Source organism: Loxodonta africana, chromosome 6 (assembly GCF_030014295.1).
Source record: "Loxodonta africana isolate mLoxAfr1 chromosome 6, mLoxAfr1.hap2, whole genome shotgun sequence".
Lineage (NCBI taxonomy): Eukaryota > Metazoa > Chordata > Mammalia > Proboscidea > Elephantidae > Loxodonta > Loxodonta africana.
This window is the reverse complement of record NC_087347.1, coordinates 45,092,737-45,116,204: the sequence shown is the minus strand read 5'-3', so window position 1 is coordinate 45,116,204 and position 23,468 is coordinate 45,092,737. Positions and strand designations below refer to the sequence as shown.

Here is a 23,468-nt window from a genome sequence, read left to right as displayed (position 1 = left end):
CTATCACTATGATGTAATGAGATCGACTACTGGCAGTTATATTGATGAGATCTACAAGATTAGATAGTGTCTTAAGTCAACCTCTTTTGAGATATAAAAGAGAAGCGAGCACAAAGACATGGGGGCCTCATACCACCAGGAAAGCAGCACCGGGAGCAGAGCACATTTTTTGGACCTGAGGTTCCTGCACTGAGATGCTCCCAGACCAAGGGAAGACTGATAATAAGGACCTTCCTCCAGAGCTGACAGAGAGAGAAAGCCTTCCCCTGAACTGACACCCTGAATTTGGGCTTGTAGCCTACTGGACTGTGAGAGAATAAATTTCTTTGTTGAAGCCATCCACTTGTGGTATTTCTGTTATAGCAGCACTAGATGACTAAGACATAACCCTAGAAATAAATATATTTTGAGGTTGTCTCAAGGAATTCCCAAAGAAATTATGGTAAAATAAGGAAATAAAGTGACCTTTAGCATATTTTAGCTTAGAATGATCTGAAAATAATTGAACAAGTCTTAATGGAATACATCATTTCTATATTTCCTTCTATTTCCATTTCTCTTTATGACTGTTTACTGACAATTACTTGGAAAATTCTAACTCTGGAATTTTTTAAAGGCACAGCATAAGCTAAACATTTATAAAATCGAGTATATTTATTCAAGTTCCCTAGGTTCCATTAATACTAGCCTCTCCTTCCTTATCATTACACCCCCTTTCCTTCCTTCAAAGGGGTTCATTACCAGCACATATACAAAGGGCCAACACCCTTGCCAGGTAATTCTCAGCAACCAGTAACACCGTCAATATCCATCAGACGAGAGAAATGAAGATAAAAAAACCTTTTGTCCCTTCTGCAACCTGACAATGCAAAGATTATAGTTTTTGGTAGTAGGCTAATAAAAAGAGAAAAAAATATATATTTTAAAAAGTCAAAGGATACTTTTTATACACATGTAAGTCCTAATGAAAATGACGGCATTTTAGAACCTCATTTTGTAGTTCACTATTCTTCTTCTTTTTTTTTTTTTTATTCTTCTAAACAATATTTATCAAGGGTTCATTACGTACATGATAAAGTATTAGATTCTGGGGAAGTAACAAATACAGAATATATGATCACTGCCCATAAAGAGCTTACATTCTAAAGAGAAACCATAAAACAGAGATATTTTAATAAGCAAAGTTTAAATGTTAAGTTAGCATAAAACACATTCATTATTCAGACAGTGAATTTTGAAAACTCCTGACCAAGAAGGATATGCATATATGTACATTACCCATACCTAAATTTTCAAAACATTCAGAAATACACAGCATGAGAAAAAGAGGCAGATTAACCCTGCAGTTGCTGCTACAAACTGCAACAGATGCAAGTCTAACTGAGAAGAGACAGGAAAGGAAGAGGTCAGTAAGCAAGCTTTTAGTGAAAGGACATAAATAAAGATGGACTTTAAGTTAAGCTGCTGGTTAGGAGATGATTACCTGAACTTCTTCAAACTCACTCCAGTACACAGCAGAGGCACTCTTGGAGGCTGTATCTGGGAAGATAAGAAGCTACTTTCCTGTGTGTTCCTTTCATTTTCATTTTAAAGCACACATGAAACCAGTGGTGATAAAACTGTATGTTGTACTAATGTGTTAATGGAAAGATAATGTGTGTATTTTGCATAAGTTAATATATGGATCCAATACTGCATTTTTTTCCTTCTTCTATCCAAGGCCGAACAATAGGAAACTCTTACTGATCTTGACCATTTAGACTAAAAGGTGCTTTCTCTGATCATTTTCAGCATTTACTAGCAGCATCACCTTGTGTTATAAGTTTGATTTCGCTGATTAGAGCGATTATATATAGTCTTATATTATCAATCAAATAACTGTAAAGAATATTTAAAATAAATCTCAATCAGAATTTCATTAAATTTTGGCTTCTGGAACAGGAAACATTCACAGAGAAGAATTTCAAATTAAATAATCTATTGAGATGATAGTCACTTAAATCAAGAATCAAAATATACTACCCTTGACAAGAACAAATTTGATCGAAACATTTTAAAATATGAAAAGGAAGGGGTCAGAAAAAGCCAAAGCAACCATCAGAATGAAAAACAGCAGAAAGAAAGATTTTCAGTCCCACAAGTAAAATTGAAGAAATTTTTTAAGAGGAAAGCTTACATATATGGGTTTTGGTACACATATTTCATTTCACTGTGTTAATTTTTTTTTTTCTTATGAACTTTCCTACCTCATTATTCAAATCTTGAATAACTTTATAGAGGGCTGGTACCAGTGTTTTTTTCCGGTGTAAAGTTGCTGCATAATTGGTGACCTGAGTGTCAGGTAACGCCTAAAAGAAATCACCAAAGAAAAACAAAAGTGAACTTAATATTTGGGGTGTCAGGAACTTTATTTTACATGACTTCAATCTGAAAACAGTATTAATAGAGTCAACAAGAAAAGTGAAAATAATTAATATAGGAAATAACCATGAGAATTAATAAACTATAAAGTTAGGATGTTATTTAAAATAATTCTTTTAACTACTCAACCTTGAAAAATGGTTAGAAATCAAAAATTATTCCAAGATTTACCAAAATGAGTCACTTTAAACTAATCTGGTCCAAAATACAATGTAGGAGATATTGCAATTCTTACATTTTATATTTTTAAAAAACATTTTATTTGCATAGAATTATTAAGTTATATGGTTTTTAATCAAATCAGTGAGTGACTGTTAAGCCCAAACCAAACCCAGTGCCATCGAGTCGATTCCAACTCATAGCGACCCTATAGGACAGAGTAGAACTGCCCCACAGAGTTTCCAAGAAGCGCCTGGCAGATTTGAACTGCCAACCTTCTGGTTAGCAGCGGTAGCACTTAACCACTACGCCACCAGGGCTTCCAAGTGACTGTTAATTACAGAAAATAAAAGCCTAAAGCACAAATCTTACTTCTGGGCCTTACTAAAGCCTAGTGGCATCACCTCTTTTATTGAATATGTTTTTAAACTTAAATATCCCCTCATTGATCCTAACAACTATTTTCATTTTTACATATTATCTTCTAGACATTGTCCACATCAGTGCTTTTTTCAAGAGTTATAATTGAAACATATTATTTCATATTTTACTGTTTTCACTTCATATCAAAACATTAGCACAAGTTTAACCACACAGCACATGTTTGCTATTTAAATTAATGACATTTAAAATCACATAATACATCCTTACCCCCAATCCAACTTACCTTGAATTCTGACAACCATTCTTCCACAACACCACGTTCAGATCCCAGCATCTTCTTCTACCTTCTATTTTTTTTTTTTTTTTACCTCTGAAAGAGAGTAGTGCTGAACTTGAGGATGGCAATACGCACAAAAGCTACCAAAGGCAAATGATGTGTGCCTTTTATTAAAGGAGAAATTTAGTATACATTTTAGATAAGGAAGTTTGCCAAAAAAAAAAAAAAAACTTCTCTTCAGAAATAAGCTTTTTTTTTAAAAAAAAGATGCATTTAAATATATTATCTTAATGCTTTCATACTTTAACCAGCAGCTATGCTTCAAAATGAAAAATCAAGTTTACTGAGCAAAATCAAACAGCACAATACCCAAGACGATGCACAGTCTATGCCTGGAGCTCTTACCAAGTATACAACTGAAATAAGTTATATCCAAAAAAAAAAAAAAAACCCATTGCCATTGAGCCAATTCCGACTCATAGCGACCCTAAAGGACAGAGCAGAACTGCCCCAAAGAGTTTCCAAGGAGCACCTGGTGGATTCAAGCTGCTGACCTTTTGGTTAGCAGCTGTAGCACTCAACCACTACGCCACCAGGGTTTCCAAAATAAGTTATACACCATGGAAAAACCATGTGACAGATTGTAAATGACAAAGCTAGGTAAGCTAGAAATCAAGCATCATATATTCAGTAAACTGATTATAAACATATATACACCATAGAAAATAAGGTCTTTGAAGAAGGTAGACCTATGTTTTCTAAAATGGAAAGACGTCCAATTAGAAAAAGCAAATTGCACAATAAATAGCATGCAAACCACAATTCCATTTAGAAATTGTATAAGATGTGAAAAAAGCCTATTAAGTGTTTACCTCTGAGGGAAAGCATTATTTGAGAATACGTAATTTTGAATTCCAAAAAATAAATAAATAAAAACAAGCACATATTGTTAATAGAAAGAAACAACAATTTTTTAGGCTGGAAAGCTAAGAACAGGAAGAAATAAAGAACTTCTGGTGATGGTGAAGAACTGTCTTTAAAGCGACTAAAACAAAAGCTCCTTTACTAAAAAGATATCTTTGCCTAATTTTGTGTCAAATTTCATATTAGATTTTTACCTAAAAAAAAGAAATCAGATTTTCTAATTTTTTCTTCAATTCCAAAAGGATTTTTAAATATTTATCTATAAGGCACTATACTAAGGAGTATATAAGCAATAAGTACAAAAAGGAGTAAGATATGCCCCTTATTTTCAAATAGTGAATGCTCTTAAGTCAGACTGAAGTATTTCTTCAGTGTAAGATAAGAGAGAGATGGTGAGGGAACCTACATATTAAAAGAGATTAAAAAACATGTATTAATAATCAATTGCAAAGTATGAATCTTATTAGGATCCTAATTCAAACAGTTAAAAAAAAGTATGAAACAACTGGGGAAGGCTGAATATGATTGGTTATTTGATGATATTAAACTAAGGAATTACTATAGCTTATTTTTATATTTGACAATGGTACTGCCACCTGAAAAACCAAACCCGTTGCCATCAAGTCGATTCTGACTCACAGCGACCCTATACGACAGAGCAGAACTGCCCCATAGTTTCCAAGGAGCGCCTGGTGGATTCGAACTGCTGACATTTTGGTTAGCAGCCATAGCTCTTAATCACTGTGTCACCAGGGTTTCCAATGGTATTGCAGTAGCTTTTTAAAAAAAAATAGTCCTTATGCATTAGAGATACATAATGAAATATTTGTTGATGAAATGATGCCTGGGATTTACTGTAAAATAAATAGGGAGAGGATAGTGAGGACAGTGTATTCAGGTATAGATGAACTACGACTGGCCATGAGTTGATAACAATTGAAGCTGCTTAACTGCTATACAGGTTTCATTATACTACTTGCTCTATTTTGTTACAGGTTTGAAACGTTCCACAATAAACAATAAAAAGAAAAAAAAAACTGGATCAATGAACTAATACTACATATAAATCATGACATTAAAAAAAAAATAACCAAACCCACTGCCGTCGAGTCGATTCCGACTCCTAGTGACCCTATAGCACAGAGTAGAACTGCCCCATAGAGTTTCCAAGGAGCGCCTGGTGGATTTGAACTGCCGACCTTTTGGCTAGTAGCTGTAGCACTTAACCAGTACGCCACCAGGGTTTCCAAATCATGACATACAAGATACAAAATAATGGTTCTTGACTTTTTTTTTTCTTTGATGAGGGGAAGAGGAAGTCACAGATCCCTTTGGGATCTGAACAAAACTATGGATCCCTTCTTTAGAAAAAGTTAAATATGATGCCTGTACATAAACAATTTCGCAAACAATGTCAGGGAGTTCATAGGCTTACTACAGCCCTTTCATAGGACTAGACCCCCAAAGTTAAAAACTCTTGCTGAAGAAATGAGACTTAAAAAAAAAAAAAAAGAAAAGAACCATACATCCAAATGCTACTGCCCTTCAAATAAGCCATCTTTCGGGTGTTACATTTATTCCACTGATTGCTCTTTATTTTCTTTCAAATACCAATCACATCTTCACAATATTGAGTTTTCCCATATAGAAGCATGACATTGCTCTTAGTTAAAAATCGTCTTTGATAGGTCTTAGCATAAGTTATGTGTTTTCTTCAGATAGGTCAACACATTTCCAATTACCTTAATTCCTAAGTAGTTTACATTTTTTTGCTGTGATTGTGATTTTTTCCATTATGTTTTCTAACTAGCTATTGTTCAACAAAACAAAGAAAATATTTCTTTGAAAAATCAAAATAAATAAGTTGTTACATAATTATTTAGAATACTTAAAATGTTTTAAATCAAGATTTCTATGTTTTAGGAAAATTTATAAATTATTTTTTAGCTAACTATAAGAGATTACAAGATTTTAAAGACATATACTATCACAGTATAAAAAGGGCAAGAAAATGCAACTACAATTAATAATTTTTTTCATAATCTCTACAAAGAATATATACTGTTTTTAAAATGAAAAATTAGCTCAAATATTTTTAAAAAGAACCACACATCTTTTAAACCTGATACACACTGCATCAGAATTTCCGCCCAATATGGAAACCCTGGTGGCATAGTGGTTAAGTGCTACAGCTGCTAACCAAAAGATCAGCAGTTCAAATCCACCAGGCGCTCCTTGGAAACTCTGTGGGGTGGTTCTACTCTGTCCTATAGAGTCGCTATGAGTCAGAATCAACTTGATGGCGACAGGCTTGGTTTTTGTTTTTGTTTTTTTAATAGGTCCCAGCTTACATATTTTGTAACAGCTCCCCTAAGTAATCCTGATGACCATCTTCCAATTAAAAAAAATAAAAGTATCCCATCTAGGGTAAATTTCTTAGTATCACAAATTTGGCAAATCAGATCTCTGCGGTATCTACCAAAACCACTTAAAAAGTAACTGAAAGTTAAATACCTTTAAATAGAAGAATAAAGTGGTGTTAATAATAATGATAACCATAACTCTATGATACAACTAAGGAGCTCTGGTGGCACAATGGTTAAGCATTCAGCAGCTAACTGAAAGGTCATCATTCAAACCTATCCAGCCGCTCTGGGGAAGAAAAGATCTGGCAATCTGCTTCTGTAAAGATTACAGCCCAGGAAAGCCTTTTGGGGCTATTCTACTCTGTTGCTTTCAGTCAGAATCAACTCCAGGGCATTCAACAAAAATGTGATACAACTAATTTTAAGACATCAATTAATCAACACTTTAAGAAGAAAACAAGAAATAATATTAAAAAGAAAAAACTGCATAATTAAAGTATGATAAGAGATACCCATTTGACCACGTTATCACTTTGTTTCTGGATTCCCTCAGTCTTTGTACTTGCCACTTAGCATGATCTTCTTCAAGTCGTCTGTATATGGCTGGGTTGCTATCAGTTTAAATGTCACCTCCTCGGAGAAGCCTTTCCTATCTACTCAAATTGCCCCATCCCAGTTATTCCTCCCCTTCAACCCCTGTCATTCTGCCCATTTCTTTTATACCATTTTCCACAATCTAATTATCTTGGAGCCCAGGTGGTACAGTGGTTAAGAGCTATGGCTGCTAATCAAAAAGGTCAGCAGTTCAAATCCACCAGCTGCTCCTTGGAAACCGTATGGGGCAGTTCTATTCTGTCCCAAAGGGTCGCTATGAGTCGGAATCAACTCAACTGCAACCGGTTTGGTTTGGTAATTATCTTGCTTATTCGTTTACATATTATTGTCTGTCTTTCCCACTAAAATTTGTACGTTACAGGAACAGGCATTATATCCCCAGTGCCTGGCACATAGCAGGCACTCAAACATCTGTTAATTCAATTGTGCTCATGGACTTGGTTTATTTAGTACCTTTAGTAATGATGGAACCCTGATGGTGCACTGGTTAAGAGTTTGGACGCTTACCAAAAGGTTGGCAGTTCGAATCTACCAGCCGCTCTTTGGAAACCCAATGGGGCAGTTCTACTCTGTTCTATAGGGTCGCTATGAGTGAGAATCAAATCGATGGCAATGAGTTTGGTTTTTTTGGTTAGCAATGACAGTTTACTTCTGGCCATAACAAAACCTATTTAGATTTTTGCCTGCATTTTCTACTTGGTTAAGCTTAATAATTTTATTTTCTTCCAATTAAGTATAGATGGAAGTTAAATACTTTCTTTAAAAGTCACCCAGAAGCTTTTCACATGTAGATATTCTTCCAGATGCATGAATCAGTCACCCCAACCTTACCGATGTTTGAAATTAGACACATAGATTTGGAAATTTTGATGTCTTTGAATTAACTGGCATGTGTCAGGTAATCTTCTGCTGAGATAATTGTTCGTTCCAAAGCTGTATTATACTGTGATATTTTGTAGACATTTTAAGTAACAATTAGGGGTGCAAATTCAATTAAAAATTCAACCCCAAGAGGTGCTATTAATGTCAACTGAAATAATAACAGAATAAAAGAAAACTCAATGCTAAATTCTCAAAATGCGAAGTACTGATGCATACTGCTTTTCACAATTTACTTGCCTGATCACTGAAAAGTTTTTTCAGACAAGACACATCCTGATTGCAAAATTGTTAAAATGTGAATAAACATACATCTTAGAATGGAGGAGATAAGTAAATTATTATTGAACCTATCAAGTATATATAAACTCTATTAAATGTTTTCTATAGCTTACGTAATTTAATGAGATGCAGTAGAATCTCGCAGTTTAGAGCAGTGTTCTCAACTTTTTGTACTCAGGACCCCTTTATAAAATTTTAAAAATATTTTTTAATTCCTTTAATAAAATAATAAGCTAAATAGAGATTCATACAGACATCTGTACACAAATGTTCCTAGCAGCACTATTCACATTAGTCAAAACATATAAACCACCCACGTGTCCATCAGCAGATGAACAGATAACGAAAGTATTATATATCTATACAATGGAATATTATTGAGTCATAAAAAGGAATGAAGTTCTGACACATGCTACAACATGAACTCTTAAAACATTATGCTAACTGAATAAGCCAGCCACAAAAGTCAAATATTAACTGATTCCAACTATGTGAAATACCTAGAATAAATAAATTCATAGCGAAAGTTGATGAGAGGTTATGATGGGCTGAGGGGAAGGAGAATGGGAAGTTACTGCTTAATGGGTACAGAGTTTCTGTTTGGGATGATTAAAGCCTACTATATTAAAAAATTGAGGTACATATCATGGTTTGTAATAACAAACAGCCGCTACTTTGTGACACGCTTCAAAATATTATCATTATTACCAAATTATTATGTTAAAGATGTTCTAGTGTATTTGGACACGTTTTCCGAAGTTTTTTATGCATAGAAAGGTACACTATATACTGAGACTAACATTTGACTAACTGACACTAGATATGAACTTACCTAACTGTTACAACTAACTTACAATTTCGACTTAAAGACAGGCTTAGGAAAAGAATTCATTTGTGATTTGGGGACTGCCTATACACTTAAAAATGATCAAAATTGCAAGTTTTACATGTATTCTCCCACAATAAAATAGAAATAAGCCAATTACATGTTAACATAAATAACAATTTTTTAAAGTAAAGTATATTTTTCTAAAACAACAAAAAAAAATTAGTGAGAGTTGCATTGTTTTACATGATTTTGTAACTGCTTCTGCATTCCATCTATTGCTGAAAAAGTTCACTGTATATTTATGAGAGAATGAGAGTGAAGAAGACAAATACTGTCTTAGGACTAGATAAGAAAATTAAAGTATAAGGAAGTTGAGTGGCCTAAGAAAGGTAAAATAGCTTAAATGGCAGAACTTGGATTTGAATTTAACTCTTACTCTAAAACTTATGGTTGAAAAACTGTGATCTGAATCCTACCTTATGGCTCATACTACGCTTTCCACTGCTTTCTATGTCTGGCCAGACTCTCTTTTCAGTTTCTTCACACCTTCACACACGCCTTCACCCAGCCTGGGATGCTGTCCTACTGCTATTATTTGAACAGCTGGCTCCTTCTCCTTCTGGAAATCTCAGCAGGATAGCAGCCTTTTCCTTTCTTCCTCAGTATTTTCCAATCCAACATATGGTTTCTTCCCTTCCTAGAGCTTCTTTGGGTTTCATAATTTATTTATTAGACCTCATGACTATCTCCCCTATTAGACCGTACATTTCATGAGAGTAGGGTCTATTTCTGTTTTGCTCACCATTATGTCCTCAAAGCTAACAAGCCTACTACTGTGGTATCTGAACATACGGCAGGTACTTAATGTGTATTTGTTGAATCAATGAACCACACTCCTTATATGACCTCAGACAAATCACTTAAAACCTTTAGGCTTCAGTTTCCTGTATATGATAAGTTACTTTCTAACTCTAAAACCCTATAAATACATTTCAGTACCTTCATTTGAAAGATACAATAGTATTGGTTATAGAAAACTTTTATAAACATGTATTTCCTAACTAGGCTCAGTATTCTTTAATATTTAATGGTAGCTAGAAAATACAGTTATAAATACACTGCAAGGTTCCTTTTTATTTATAGATCTGGTTACTGAAATCTGCATAAAACTCTGAGAAACATTTCTTCTATTATACATTTCACCCAACCTATCACTTATTATATAAAAACTATATTCAAAAGCAAGAGCTCAAGTTGATAATCCAGCATGCAGCTCAGTTCAGGCCCATACTGCCTCAATTCCAGGGTACACAACAAAGTAAGCAGGGTATCACAGAAAATGATTATCTTTTTGTGACCGTGGTAATGGTAATCTTTACCAGCAAGCTCTGACTACAACATAATGAACAGAATAATAAACTGCTGGAAAGTGACCTGAAGGTCAATCACCACTTGCCAGGAAGTTATTCAGAGTACCTGTTCAAATATAATAAGCTCTCCATTACCTACATGTTTAGAACTTGTGTCTCAGCTGATAGCACACATCTTGTTCAGGAGTTCTCCATTTACAGAGAATCAGAATATAAGCAGTAGTAAAGCTTAGTGGTTAAAGAGTATGGGCTCTGGTACAAGACTGCCTGAATTTGAATTCCAGTTTCATGGCCTACAAGCTATATGTCCTTGGGAAAGTTACTTAACCAATCACTTGACCTAAAGTTTTTCACTTACAAGATGGAGATAATTCATATTATCCTATGTCAAAAGTTTATTTTAAAAGATTACATAAGTTAACACGCATAAAGCTTTAGAACAGTGACCGGCACAATATAAGTCTTCAGTAGTGGTTAAAAAAAAAAAACCCGATGCTATCTTTCCAACTCATATAGGACAGAGTAGAATTGCGCCATAAGGTTTCCAAGGGGTGGCTGGTGGGTTAGCACTACCAACCTTTTTGTCAGCAGCTGCGCTTTTAACAACTGTGCCACCAGGGCTCCCAAAAGAGGTTAACCAAAAAACCAAGCCCGGTGCCGTCGAGTCAATTCCAACTCATAGCAACCCTACAGGACAGAGTAGAACTGCCCCACAGAGTTTCCAAGGAGCGCCTGGCAGATTCGAATTGCTGACCCTTTGGTTAGCAGCCGTAGCACTCAACCACTACACCACCAGGGCTACCCCAATAGAGGCTAGTTAGCTATTATTATTATTATTACAGAAATAATATCAATATAATTATTTAATTTTTTGGACAATTCAGGAGGCATGTTTACTGTGTAGGTAAAGTATAGCAATTATTCATCCATTCATCAACTAATATTTACTAAATACCAATTACTTGCTGGGTACTGAGTTGGATGCTGAGCATAGAGCAGTGAGCAAAACTAATTAAGATTCCTTCTGTCAAGGATTTCAAGTGGATCAAAATATATATTGATAAACAAAGCTATACAGTTAACAAGGCAACATATGAGTAGGCAATAATGGGCTTGCTACTGCAAATTTTCAAATTAAGTGATCAACTATGAAGGCATTTCAAAGCATATGTCTGAAACTTTAAGCACTTAAGACATGCTATTATTGTAAATACCAAATATACTAAAATAAAATTTAAATATTCAATTCCCTTCATTGCACTAACCACACTTCAAGTGCTCAATAGTTACATGTGCCGTTGTTAGGTGCAATCAAGCCAATTCTGACTCATAGCCACCCCATGTGACAAAGTAGAACTGCCACATAGGGTTTTCTAGGCTGTAATCCTTAAGGGAACAGATTGCCAGGTCTTTCTCCCGCAGAGTCTCTGGATGGGTTTGAACTGTCAACCTTTCCGTCAGCAGCCAAGCACTTAACCATTGCACTACTAGGGCTAGTGTGTCCCATACTGGACAGCACAGATATAGAACATTTCCATTATCACAGAAGATATATGGACTGCACTGATCTAGAGGTAGCTAGATAAGGCAGTCATGCTGAGTAAATTCAATAATTTGATTTAAAGTTTAGGCAATAAAAAGATTTTTATAAAACACAACTATTAAAAGGGATCTACTTTCAAAAGTAAAATTCACAGGCAATAATTAAGACGGAATTATTTCAAGTTTCCTAGGTAAAAATGCTCAACAAGTAGCAGTGACTCACCAACTAACAAACTAACATGTCTAACTATATAGGGAGATTCATTATTTATTCTTTAAAAGTTGAAGTCTATGACTTTACCTCTGTTTTAAGATCAGTTTTCTAAAGGAGGAGGTGGCACAGGAATGTGGCAGATTTCAAGTGTGGAATTCATTTGTTGAGACGTAAATATTTTCCAAGTCTATAAAAAATGAAAATGAAAAACTATGAAATATACTGAAATATTCTAAAAATGTAATACAAAGGAACAAGAGCAGTTTTGATAAGATTTAAAATACAGTTTACCTAATTAAAAAATAATTTTAAAAATTATTATCCAAAGTATTTCTATAGTAAATAGCATACTTGTCTGCCTTTATTACACCCACACACACACCCACTTTATTAGACTTAATAAAAAGGACGTGAGATTTAGAGATAGGAAATCTGAGTTTTACTCTCAAGTTTGCGATTAATTATCTGTAATACTTTGAGTGGGTTACTTAAATTATCTGGAGCCTCACTTGAATAATCTCTAAAATTAAGTCCTGCCCAGTCATAAAATTCTATAAATCTAACCTTTGAAGCATATTATAGTGAAAACACACATGCACAATCATTAAAAAATACCCCCACTAAAATTTTAATAAAAACAAACTCATTGCCGTCAAGTCAATTTCAACTGATAGAGACCCTATATGCAGAATAAAAACAAGCTTAACTAATAAAGTATCACAGTCCACAAAATCATTTTGGATAAGTTTCACAGAAATGAAAATTTTAACTTTAAAAAAAAAAAAACACAAAAAATGCTATTATTTGAATTTTTGGCAGCAAAACAGATTTAAAAAAATTTGGTCATAGAGAATCATTTTCAGGTTGTTAAAAGGGTAAAGACTTTCTTAGGACGCAACAGCTATTTTCATGTATTTGCTGGCTGCATTATACTATACTTCTGATTCAGAACTACATCACAATCTCAAAATCTGAAATTCTAAAGGAAAATTAACATTAAAATCATTAGAAGAAAATTAACATTAAACTATGTTCATTAACAAAGTATACTTTTTCTCTTTGAATGCAAAGAACACTACATTAAAATTCCCTTGAAGTTAAATTACATTATCATTGTAAAATCTCTAATTTTTTCAAACTGGATATGTGTCAAGACCCCCTACTCCAACTGTTTAACAGCTGACTTTTTTTTTATCTCATAATGTGGCCTTTCACATGAGATTTTTATTTCATGAGAAGGTTCTGAGGTGGGGGAAAAACATGAAAAGGATTAAAGAGGCTGTCTCTGGAAAGATAAGAAAATGGCCAATGCTTTGAGAAGGGTACTTGATGTCAGAGGAACAGAATGGGAATGAGACTCTGTCCTTTGAACCTTGGGCATTTTAACCCACCAAGAAAATTGTCAATTTTTGAAGCAGAGACACTGAAAAACTAGTACACCAGCAACCTGTGTAGAAATGGGTCTCTCGTAATCTTTCAGGCTGACTGAGGATGCTTAATAGGCTCTCAAAAAGAAGGAAAACAAACAAACAAACAAAATAAGGCAAATGATAGGAAGGCCGAGTTTTACGAAACTTTTAACACATCCCTATTGGTTCTACTATGTCCTATAGGGTTGCTATGAGTCGGAATCAACTCGATGGCAGTGGGTTTTTTTTTTTTTTTACAACAGCTCAAGCCCTGATTAGCTGCAGGTAACCTATACCTCACCCCATTTACACAAGAGAGAAAAAGGGAACTCTGCCTGGAAGATAATATTGTCTGGTGACTTTACGGTTTTTTCATATACAAAGTCTGGCATACAATAAGAAACTGCTAAATATGCAACAAGAAAATAGACCAATAAGTAAGAGAAAACTTAATTCTAGGCAACAGAATCTGACCCATACATGATCCAATATTAGAGTTTGCAGACAAGAACTTTTAAATAATTCTGACTAACATATTAAAGAAAATAGAGTGGAAAATCAACAAACTTGATGAAAGATGGAGAACTTTGTAATGAATCAGGATCTATAAAAATAATGAAATAGACATTCTGGAACTGAAAAATACAATATACAAAATTAAGAACTCAATACATTGGTTTTATAGTAACTGGACACATCAGAATATAGAAGTAGAGAACTGAAACATAGGTCAGTAAAAAACACCCAAAATGAATTATAGCGGAAAAGGAGAGGAAGGCAGAGTATGGTGTGATGGATTGCTTTTGTATGGCTTTTCGTACCATGATCTTGTAACTCCCTCCAAATGACTGGGTGCGACTATGCTTGTGGCCCACCCAGAGGATTAGACAGCTTGTTAATAATGCAAATAAAGTGCATGGCATCCTTGTGGGGGGGGGTGGGACCATGCAAACAAGGTGTATGGAACCCTAACGAGGGGATTGGTCACTTTTGCCATCCTGCTAGGCTTAAAACGAGCCATCCTAGAGGTAAAAAGGGGGGACCTGACTACTACCAAGAAGAAGAGGCAGGAACGGAATGTGCCCTTTGGACCTGGGATCCCTGTGCTGAGACCCTCCTAGACCCATGAGACAGAGGAGCTGTAACACAGAAGACAGCAAGAGACGGTGGAGAAGCAATAGCAAGAGCGATAGTGGTGTGAGATGGCAGGAACCAGGAGATCAGCGGGAGATAGCTGCAGTGGGGCTTGCTGACCCACAGAGCTAGAAGCTTCGTAACACTTGCCCGAGCAGGACAGGGCCAAGGGGCCAAGAGGCTGAGGGCCAGAGAGAGGCCTCCTTGCGGGCACGGCTGAGAAGAGGCTGTCCTGGTTGAAGTAGCTATATCTGAGTCCTTTCTGATCTTGAATTGTAACACGTACTACCCTAATGAACCCCATATTTGTGAGTACGGTATGTGCATTCTGTGTGGTCACTGCAAAGAATTATTGAACCCAACAGAGAAGTAAAGAGTGTTGTGAGAGGGCCTGCTAGTGCCAGAATTGTTAAAATTGGATGGTGGAGGTATGTCTGACCTCTACCTCACAGCAATCAATCTTGGGCTGTTGACGCTGATAGTGATTCCCTCTCTCCCTTGTGAAGATAGAGGTCAGATGCCCCCACACGGCCATTTTTACACAGGGACAAAGGCGATAAAGGGAAAGGGGACAGAAGGAAGGTAGAGAGGCTTAAGAGAAACATGGGACATGATGGAGTCCCAGACATGAGGAGAAAGAGATAAAAGTAATATTCAAAGACACAAAAACTGAGAGTTTTTCAAAACCAATGAAAAAAGTCAACCTACACATTCAAGAATCTCTGCCAACTCCAACCATGATATAGTTAAAAAAAAAAACTACAGCTAGGACACCATAATCAAACTACTAAAATAAAGGAAGCAGTAGTGGGTGATAGGAGGAAAAGAAAAGAATAAGAAAAACTTAAAAAGTAGCCATAGCACAAAAAAAAAAATTGATTTTCAAAGGAACAAAAAGTCAGCAGATTTCTCAACAGAAGCCAGCATATAGAAGAATGACATTGTCAATGGGCCAAAAGAAAATAAACAGAAATCTAGAACACTCAGTAAAAATATCCTTCAAAAATTAAGGTGGAATAAAGATGTTTACAAACAAATACCAGAAAATTTGTCACCAGCAAGCCAGTACTAAAAGATAATTAAAGAGTTATTCAGGCAGAATAAAATTGCCCTAGATCAGAAACATGGAAATACAGGAAGAAATAAACAGTATCAGAAAACATAAATATATAACCAAAGAAAAATTAATAGTGACTGTTAACAATAGCTGAAATGTTTTATAAGGTTTAAGGCATCTAAGATTCTAGCAGTTCCACAATAGTGGTAAAAGTAATAATTTTTATTATACAATTATAAAGAAAAATGTTATAATCTTTACAATAACCATTAAAACAGCAGTAACAAAATGTATATGTGTGTGTATAAAGTAAGTTAATAGAAAAAATGGAATATTTAGCTAATTTTCTAAAAAATGCAAGAAAAAAAGAAAAAACAGATGGGTCCCATAGAAAACAAATAGTAAGATTATACATTTAACTGAACTATATCAGTAATTACATGAATTGTACATACAGCACATTACAGTTTAAGTATAAATCTAAGTTTGCCAGATGGTATTAAACTCCATAAAAGAGACACACTTTACATATAAGCACACGGAAAGACTGAACGGACTGGATAGAAAAAATATACCACGCAACATTAATCAAAAGAAAACTGATGTACTTTGCTAATATCAGAAAAAGTAGAATTTAAGGCAAGAAGCATTATTATAGATAAAAAGGAATATTACATAACGATAAACGGATCAATCGAAAGGAACATATCACAATCATAAATTTGTAGGTACTCCATAGCACAACTTTAAAAAACCACAAAGCAAAAATTTACAAAACTGGAGAAGAAACAGACAAATCAGTAACTGTAGTAAGAGATATTATTATACCTTTCTCAGTAATTGATAGAAAACGCAACAAAAAGTAAGATCTGAACAAGCAATTAACAAATGTGGTCTAAATGACTGCTATAGAACACTGCACTCAATAACAACAAAACTAACATTGTTTTCAAGGGTGCATGGAAGATTTATCAAAACTGACCACATACTGGGTCATCAAGAAAGCCACAACGCATTTCAAAAAGGATGATGCCATTCAGAGTAAGTACTGTGACCGCAATGGAAGCCAGAAATCATTAACAACCATAAATAAAAACACTAAGTAACTGGAAATTTATAAAATTACATTTCTAAATAATCTATGGGACAAGGAAATCAAAATAGAAATTAGAAAATATATTGAACTGAATGCTAAGAATGATACGACATATCAGAAGTTACGGGACGCAGACAAAGCAGTATTTAAAGAAAACTTACTTTACCCTTAATTGCATATGCTGGCAGTTCTCACTTTTCATGTGCAAAGACAGTTTGATACGCATTAGCTTACCTCGCAAAGCTACGACTGCCTGTATTAGAAGAATACTAAGAGAAAAGAGGCTGAAAAAAGTCGATGATGCAAGCTTCTACTTCTAGAAGTTAAAGAAAATTGCAAATCAATGAAATTGAAAACAAGCATATAATAAAGAAGAATCAGCAAAGCTGAAAGTCAGTTTTTTGAAAGATTAATAAAATTGATAACCCCCTAGAAAGATTGATTAATATAAGAGAGAAAACACAAATTACTACAGAATTTACAGGCATCAATAAGAGAGTATTATGACAAACTTTATGGTAATAAATGCGACACAAACACATTTCTCGAAAAATACAAATTACCAATGCTGGAAGCAGATATAGAACACACAGATAGCCCCACAGCTATTAAAGAAATTGAATCCATTATTAAAAATCATTTCATAAAGAAAATCTCAAGTGCAAGTTCTTTCACTAGCGAATTCTTCCAAACAATTAAGGAAGAAACAATACCAAGCTTGTACAAAATCTTCCAGAGCACTGAAAGTAATAGAACGCTTTGTAGCTCTTTTTAAGAACCCGTGTAATCCTGATGGCAAAAACTGACAAGGACATTACAAGGAATTAAAAACCATTGTCTCATGAACACAGATGCAAAAAAAAAAAAATCAACATGTCAGCAAATCAAATCCAGCAACATATGTAAAAAGGACATATAATATTTAAAAATGAACTTATTCTACATATATATATATACATATATATATATACACTTTTTTATATATATAAGAGTAGTTTAACAGAAAAATCACATGGTCATCCAAATAGGTACAGAAAAAGCATGTGACAAAATTCAATACTCATTCATGATAAAACTAGTAAACTCACAAAGAATATCTATAAAAAAACCTACAGTAAGCATCATATTTAATGGTAAATTAAAAACTTACCTAGCTCTGAAGTTGAAAACAAGACAGAGATGACCATTATCATCACTTCTATTCAACATTGTACCGGAGGGTCTAGCTAGTATAATAAAGCAAGAAAAAGAAATAAAAAGAAGAAGGAGAATAAGGACTGGAAAGGAAGAAATGTCATTATACACAGATAATTATTCAGATGATATGATTATTAGCCAAGAAAACTTCAGCTTTGACAGGCTAATTACTAGAATTAATAAGTGAATTTACAAAGGTTGATAGATATAATATTAATGTATAAAAATCCATTGTATTTCTATAAACCAGTCACAAATTTTTAAAAATAAATAAAACTTACAACAGCGTTTAAAAAACAAAAACAAACTAGGAATATATATATATATATATATATATATATATATATATAACTAAAGATGTACAAGACCTCTACACTGAAAACTAAAAAAAACATTTTTGAGAGAAATTAAAGAAGGTCTAAGTAAATGGAGGAGCCCTGGTGGCACAGTGGTTAAAGAGCTCGACTGTTAACCAAAAGGTCAGCAGTTTGAATCCACCAGCTGCTCCTTGGAAATCTTATGGGACAGTTCTACTCTGTCCAATTGGGCCACTATGAGTCATAACTGACTCAATGGCAAAGGGTTTTCGCTTAAGTAAATGGAAGGGAGTCCCTGCGTGCTGCAATCGGTTAACACACTCAGCTGCTAACTGAAAAATTGGAGGTTCAAGTCTACCCAGAGGCACCTATGAAGAAAGACCTGGCAATCTACTTCTGAAACAATGAGTCACTGAAAACCCTGTGGAGTACAGTTCTACTGTGATACATATGAGGTCCCAGGAGTTAAAATCAATCCGGTGGCAACGGGTTTTTAAGTAAATGGAAAGATATGTCGTGTTCGTGGGTTGAGAGAAACAGACAAGATATCAATTCTCCCCAAATTAATTTCTAGTTTGGATGACACACATTAGACTTGTCTGAGTTGCATTTAATAAATCTAAATGGCAAGATTCTGACTAGCTAGCTACAATATGATGTCAGAAGGAAAAGAGCTTATTGCTAGGTTGGAACAGGCATTCCCGGAGTTTGTCAGTGAAGACTGCGTGAGCGCTTACCATGAACCAGATTTCAGCCATGTGGGAGAGAAAGAAAACGCTGCTAACAGAGGCTGATCACAGAAAGAAGCTGGAAGGTCCCCTAAATGCACAGGAGCTAAAGAAGGAGCATGTGGAGTCCCTGGGTGGTAGAAATAGTTAAGCGCTTGGCTACTAACCAAAAGGCTGGCAATCAGAACCCACCAAAAGGTGCCTTGGAACCAATGCTACTGAAGGAAGAAATTCAAGCTGCACTGAAGGCACTGGCAAAAAACAAGGCTCCAGGAACTGATGGAATATCAACTGAGATGTTTCGACAAATGGATGCAGTGTTGCAAGTGCTCACTCATCTATGCCAGGAAATTTGGAAGACAGCTACCTGGCCAACCAACTGAAAGAGATCCATATTTATGCCTATTCCCAAGAAAGGTGATCCAAACGAATGTGGAAATTATTGAACAATATCATTAATATCACACACAACTAAAATTTTGCTGAAGATCATTCAAAAGTGGCTGCAGCAGTATACTGACAGGAAACTGCCAGAAATTCAGGCCGATACAGAAAAGGATGTGGAACCAGGGATATCACTGCTGATGTCAGATGGATCCTGGCTGAAAGCAGAGAGTATCAGAAAGATGCTTACCTGTGTTTTACTGACTATGCTAAGGCATTTGACTTTGTGGATCATAAATGCCTTAAAATATTTTTTTAAGGCATTTACTTTGTGGATCATAACAAATTATGGATAATATTGTGAAGAATGGGAATTCCAGAACATTTAATTGTGCTTTTGAGGCACCTGTACATAGATCAAGAGGGAGTTGTTCAAACAGAGCAAGGGGATACTGCGTGGTTTAAAGTCAGGAAAGGTGTGTGTCAGGGTTGTATCCATTCATCATACCTATTCAATCTGTTTGCTGAGCAAATAATCCGAGAAGCTGGACTATATGAAGTAGAACGGGGCATCAGGATTGGAGGAAGACTCGTTAACATCCTGTGTTATGCAGATGACACAACCTTGCTTGCTGAAAGTGAAGAGGACTGAAAACACTTATTGATGAAGACCAAAGACCACAGCCTTCCGTACGGATTGTACCTCAACATGAAGAAAACAAAAATCCTCACAACCAAACCAATAAACAACATCATGATAAACGGAGAAAAGACTGAAGTTATCAAGGATTTCATTTTACTTGGATCCACAATCCACACCCATGGAGGCGGCTGTCAAGAAATCAAAAGTCGCAATGCATTAGGCAAATCTGCAAAAGACCTCTTTAAAGTGTTGAAAAGCAAAGATGTTACCTTGAACACTAAGGTGCGCCTGACCCAAACCATGGTATTCCCAATAGTATCATATGAATGTGAAAGCTGGACAATGAATAACGAAGACGGAAGAAGAATTGATGTCTTTGAATTGTGATGTTGGCAAAGAATACTGAATATACCATGGACTGCCAAAATAACAAACAAATCTGTCTTGGAGGAAGTACAACCAGAATGCTCCCTAGAGGCAAGGATGGTGAGACTACGTCTTATATACTTTGGACATGTGGTCAGGAGAGATCAGTCCCCAGAGAAGGACATCATGCTTGGTAAAGTACAGGGTCAATGAAAAAGAGGAAGACCCTCAAAGAGATGGATTGACACAGTGGCTGCAACAACAGGCTCAAGCATTACGGTTGTGTGCATGGCACAGGACCAGGCAGTGTTCCGTTCTATCGTATATGGGGTCGCCACGAGTCGGAACCAACTTGACGGCACCTATCAATAACAAGAGGCGCCTCAGAAGAAAAGCCTGCCAATCTGCTTCTGAAAGGTCACAGCCATAAAAACCTTATAAAGCACAGTTCTTCTACTCTGAAACACATGGGGTTGCCATGGGTTGGAGTCAACTCAACAGCAACTGGTTCCTTTTTAAGGTAGGTAGAAACAACCTACAACTGGAAGAGAGATGGACTGTCCCTCAACGAATAAGCTACCACCACCAACTGCTCTGACAGGGATCACAACAGAGGGTCCTGGACAGAGCTGGAGAAAGATGTAGAACAAAATTCTAACTCACAAAAAGAGACCTGACAGAGATTGGAGAAACCCTGAGAATACGGCCCCAGGACATCCTTTTAACTCAGTGCTAAAATCACTCTTGAGGTTCACCCTTCAGTCAGAGATTAGACAGGCCCATGAAACAAAACGAGACTAAATGGGCACACCAGCCCAGAAGCAAGGATGAGAAGGCAGGAGGGGACTGGAAAGCTGGTAACAGGGAACCTAGGTCGAGAAAGGGAGAGTGTTGACATGTCACGGGGTTGGCAACCAATGTCACAAAGCAGTATGTGTATTATTTAGTGAGAAACTAACTTGCTCCGTAAACCTTCATCTCAAGTACAATAAAAAAATGTAAACAGCTAAATCAGGTAAAAACTAACAAGCAAATAAAAAACTGAGTAAAGGAAACAAACAGTTCTAGAAGTAGAAATCTAAACAGCTGATAAGAATATGAGATTCTTTATCTCACTAATAATTACAGAAATCCAAATTAAATACAATAAACATTTCATACACATCAGTGTCAAAATTTAGATAATGTGACAATAACAAATTTTGATGAGGCAATGGGAAAAAATTAAGATGGAAATATAGATTGGAATAATACGGCAGAGAAAAATTTGATGACACCTAACAAAATAAAGTATTCATACCCCACACCTCAGTAATATCATGTTTAGATAGTATCCTCAAGAAAACATATAATAATGTTCACTAAAGCAGTGCTAATAACAGGAAAAACAAGCTTAAACGTTTACCAATGGAGGAAAGGATAAATAAAATGTGCTAAATTCACACAATGGAATACTACACAGTAATTAAAAGGAATAAACTAGATTTGTATATATAGACCGGAAAAACAATGCTGAATAAAAAGAGTACCAAGCAACTCTAACAATGTTAAAAATCAAGTCTGAGTGATAAGAACCCAAGTGTTTATTATTATATTACTCATCCGTATTTTAGAAATTTTTCAAAAAATGGGTTTATGCAGAAAACTATGACTGGACTTGGTGAATGACTACATGCACAGGATGAATGAAAGTGAATTTATTTTTAACAAACTTGCTGAATGGCTACTTTTTTACAGAAATTATGAGGGAACACACACACGTTACACACACACACATTACACACACACGTTACACATACACACACTATAGTCCTTGAGCTCAGAATGCTTATAATCTAATAATGAACAAATGTACATACACAAATTAGCATAATAAGCAGGAAGAAATAAATGTCATACATGGTAGTCATAGAACATTTCCTAAGAAAAATTCTCAGAGAAAACTAACGCCAAAACATAAAGCGCAAAATTAATAGCTGAGGAACAAAAGTTTCATATGAAATTCCTAAAAACAACCAAGCATTCAATATTCTAATATAGTCCAAACACTATGTCAGCCTAACAATTAGTTATACCAGATGCAGTCAAGTTGACTGCGAGTCATGGCGACTCCATGTGTGTCAGAGCAGAAGCGTGCTCCACAGCGTTTTCAATAGCTGATTTTTCGGAAGCAGATTGCCACATCTTTCTTCTGAGGTGCCCCTGGATGGATTCAAGCCTCTAATCTTTCAGTCAGCAGTTGAGCACATTATCATTTGAGCCACATTGGGGGGTGGGAGGGAGGTGGGTAGTATTAGGTTCTTAAAAATTAATAATGTCAACTATCTCTATTTTAAAAATATGACAAATTTTTATCAGATTCTTCATAGTGACTCAGTTGTTACAGCAAACTAAGTTATTAAAAATACAAACATTATAGATCCATTACATTTTATTTACTGTTCAATTACTACAATATTGATCAACTTAAATCACGTACAAATGTATTTCAACATACTGACATTGGCAAAGATTCAATCTGAATATATGATTATATATACCTGAACAATGGAGTCACATTTCAGAGTGAAAAGAACAATAAAGCTATTGTTTTTCTTTAAGTATCTTCTGAATGAGGTAGAATCTGGCAAGAGTGACATCATACTTAGAGACATACAGGATTGCTAATAAAATCCAATTCATGTTTCCTTTTTGCCTCAGGTTGACACAATTAAGACAAGGATGGGAATTCTCCTTCACAAAGGGCTGGAAGTATTTCCAGAATATAAACATCTTGTAGTATATCTCATAGATGTTTTGTCCCTGCTTTATCTGTGTATAAGCAACCACATTTAAGGAAAATGAAACAGGCAAAGGATTCATTCACTCGAGGCTC

General features: G+C 35.3%; 1 protein-coding gene across 10 annotated transcripts in view; it reads right to left on the bottom strand.

Moving 5' to 3' along the window:
• The window catches only part of HYCC2 (hyccin PI4KA lipid kinase complex subunit 2), a 97,797-nt gene that overhangs the window by 50,885 nt on the left and 23,444 nt on the right, over nucleotides 1-23,468 (bottom strand). For 4 of the 10 annotated variants that reach the window (XM_064286832.1, XM_010602522.3, XM_003406140.4 and 1 more), the window contains 4 exons: nucleotides 18,109-18,184; nucleotides 12,350-12,449; nucleotides 3,248-3,334; nucleotides 2,247-2,348 (listed from right to left, as the gene is read on the bottom strand). In XM_064286832.1, the coding sequence (XP_064142902.1) occupies nucleotides 2,247-2,348; nucleotides 3,248-3,298 (153 nt within the window). In that variant the 5' untranslated portion in view covers nucleotides 3,299-3,334; nucleotides 12,350-12,449; nucleotides 18,109-18,184. Of the gene's footprint in view, nucleotides 1-2,246; nucleotides 2,349-3,247; nucleotides 3,335-12,349; nucleotides 12,450-17,192; nucleotides 17,275-18,108; nucleotides 18,185-23,468 lie in introns of all 10 variants that reach the window. The other 6 variants (XM_023542459.2, XM_023542458.2, XM_023542460.2 and 3 more) reach the window with 3 other exon arrangements.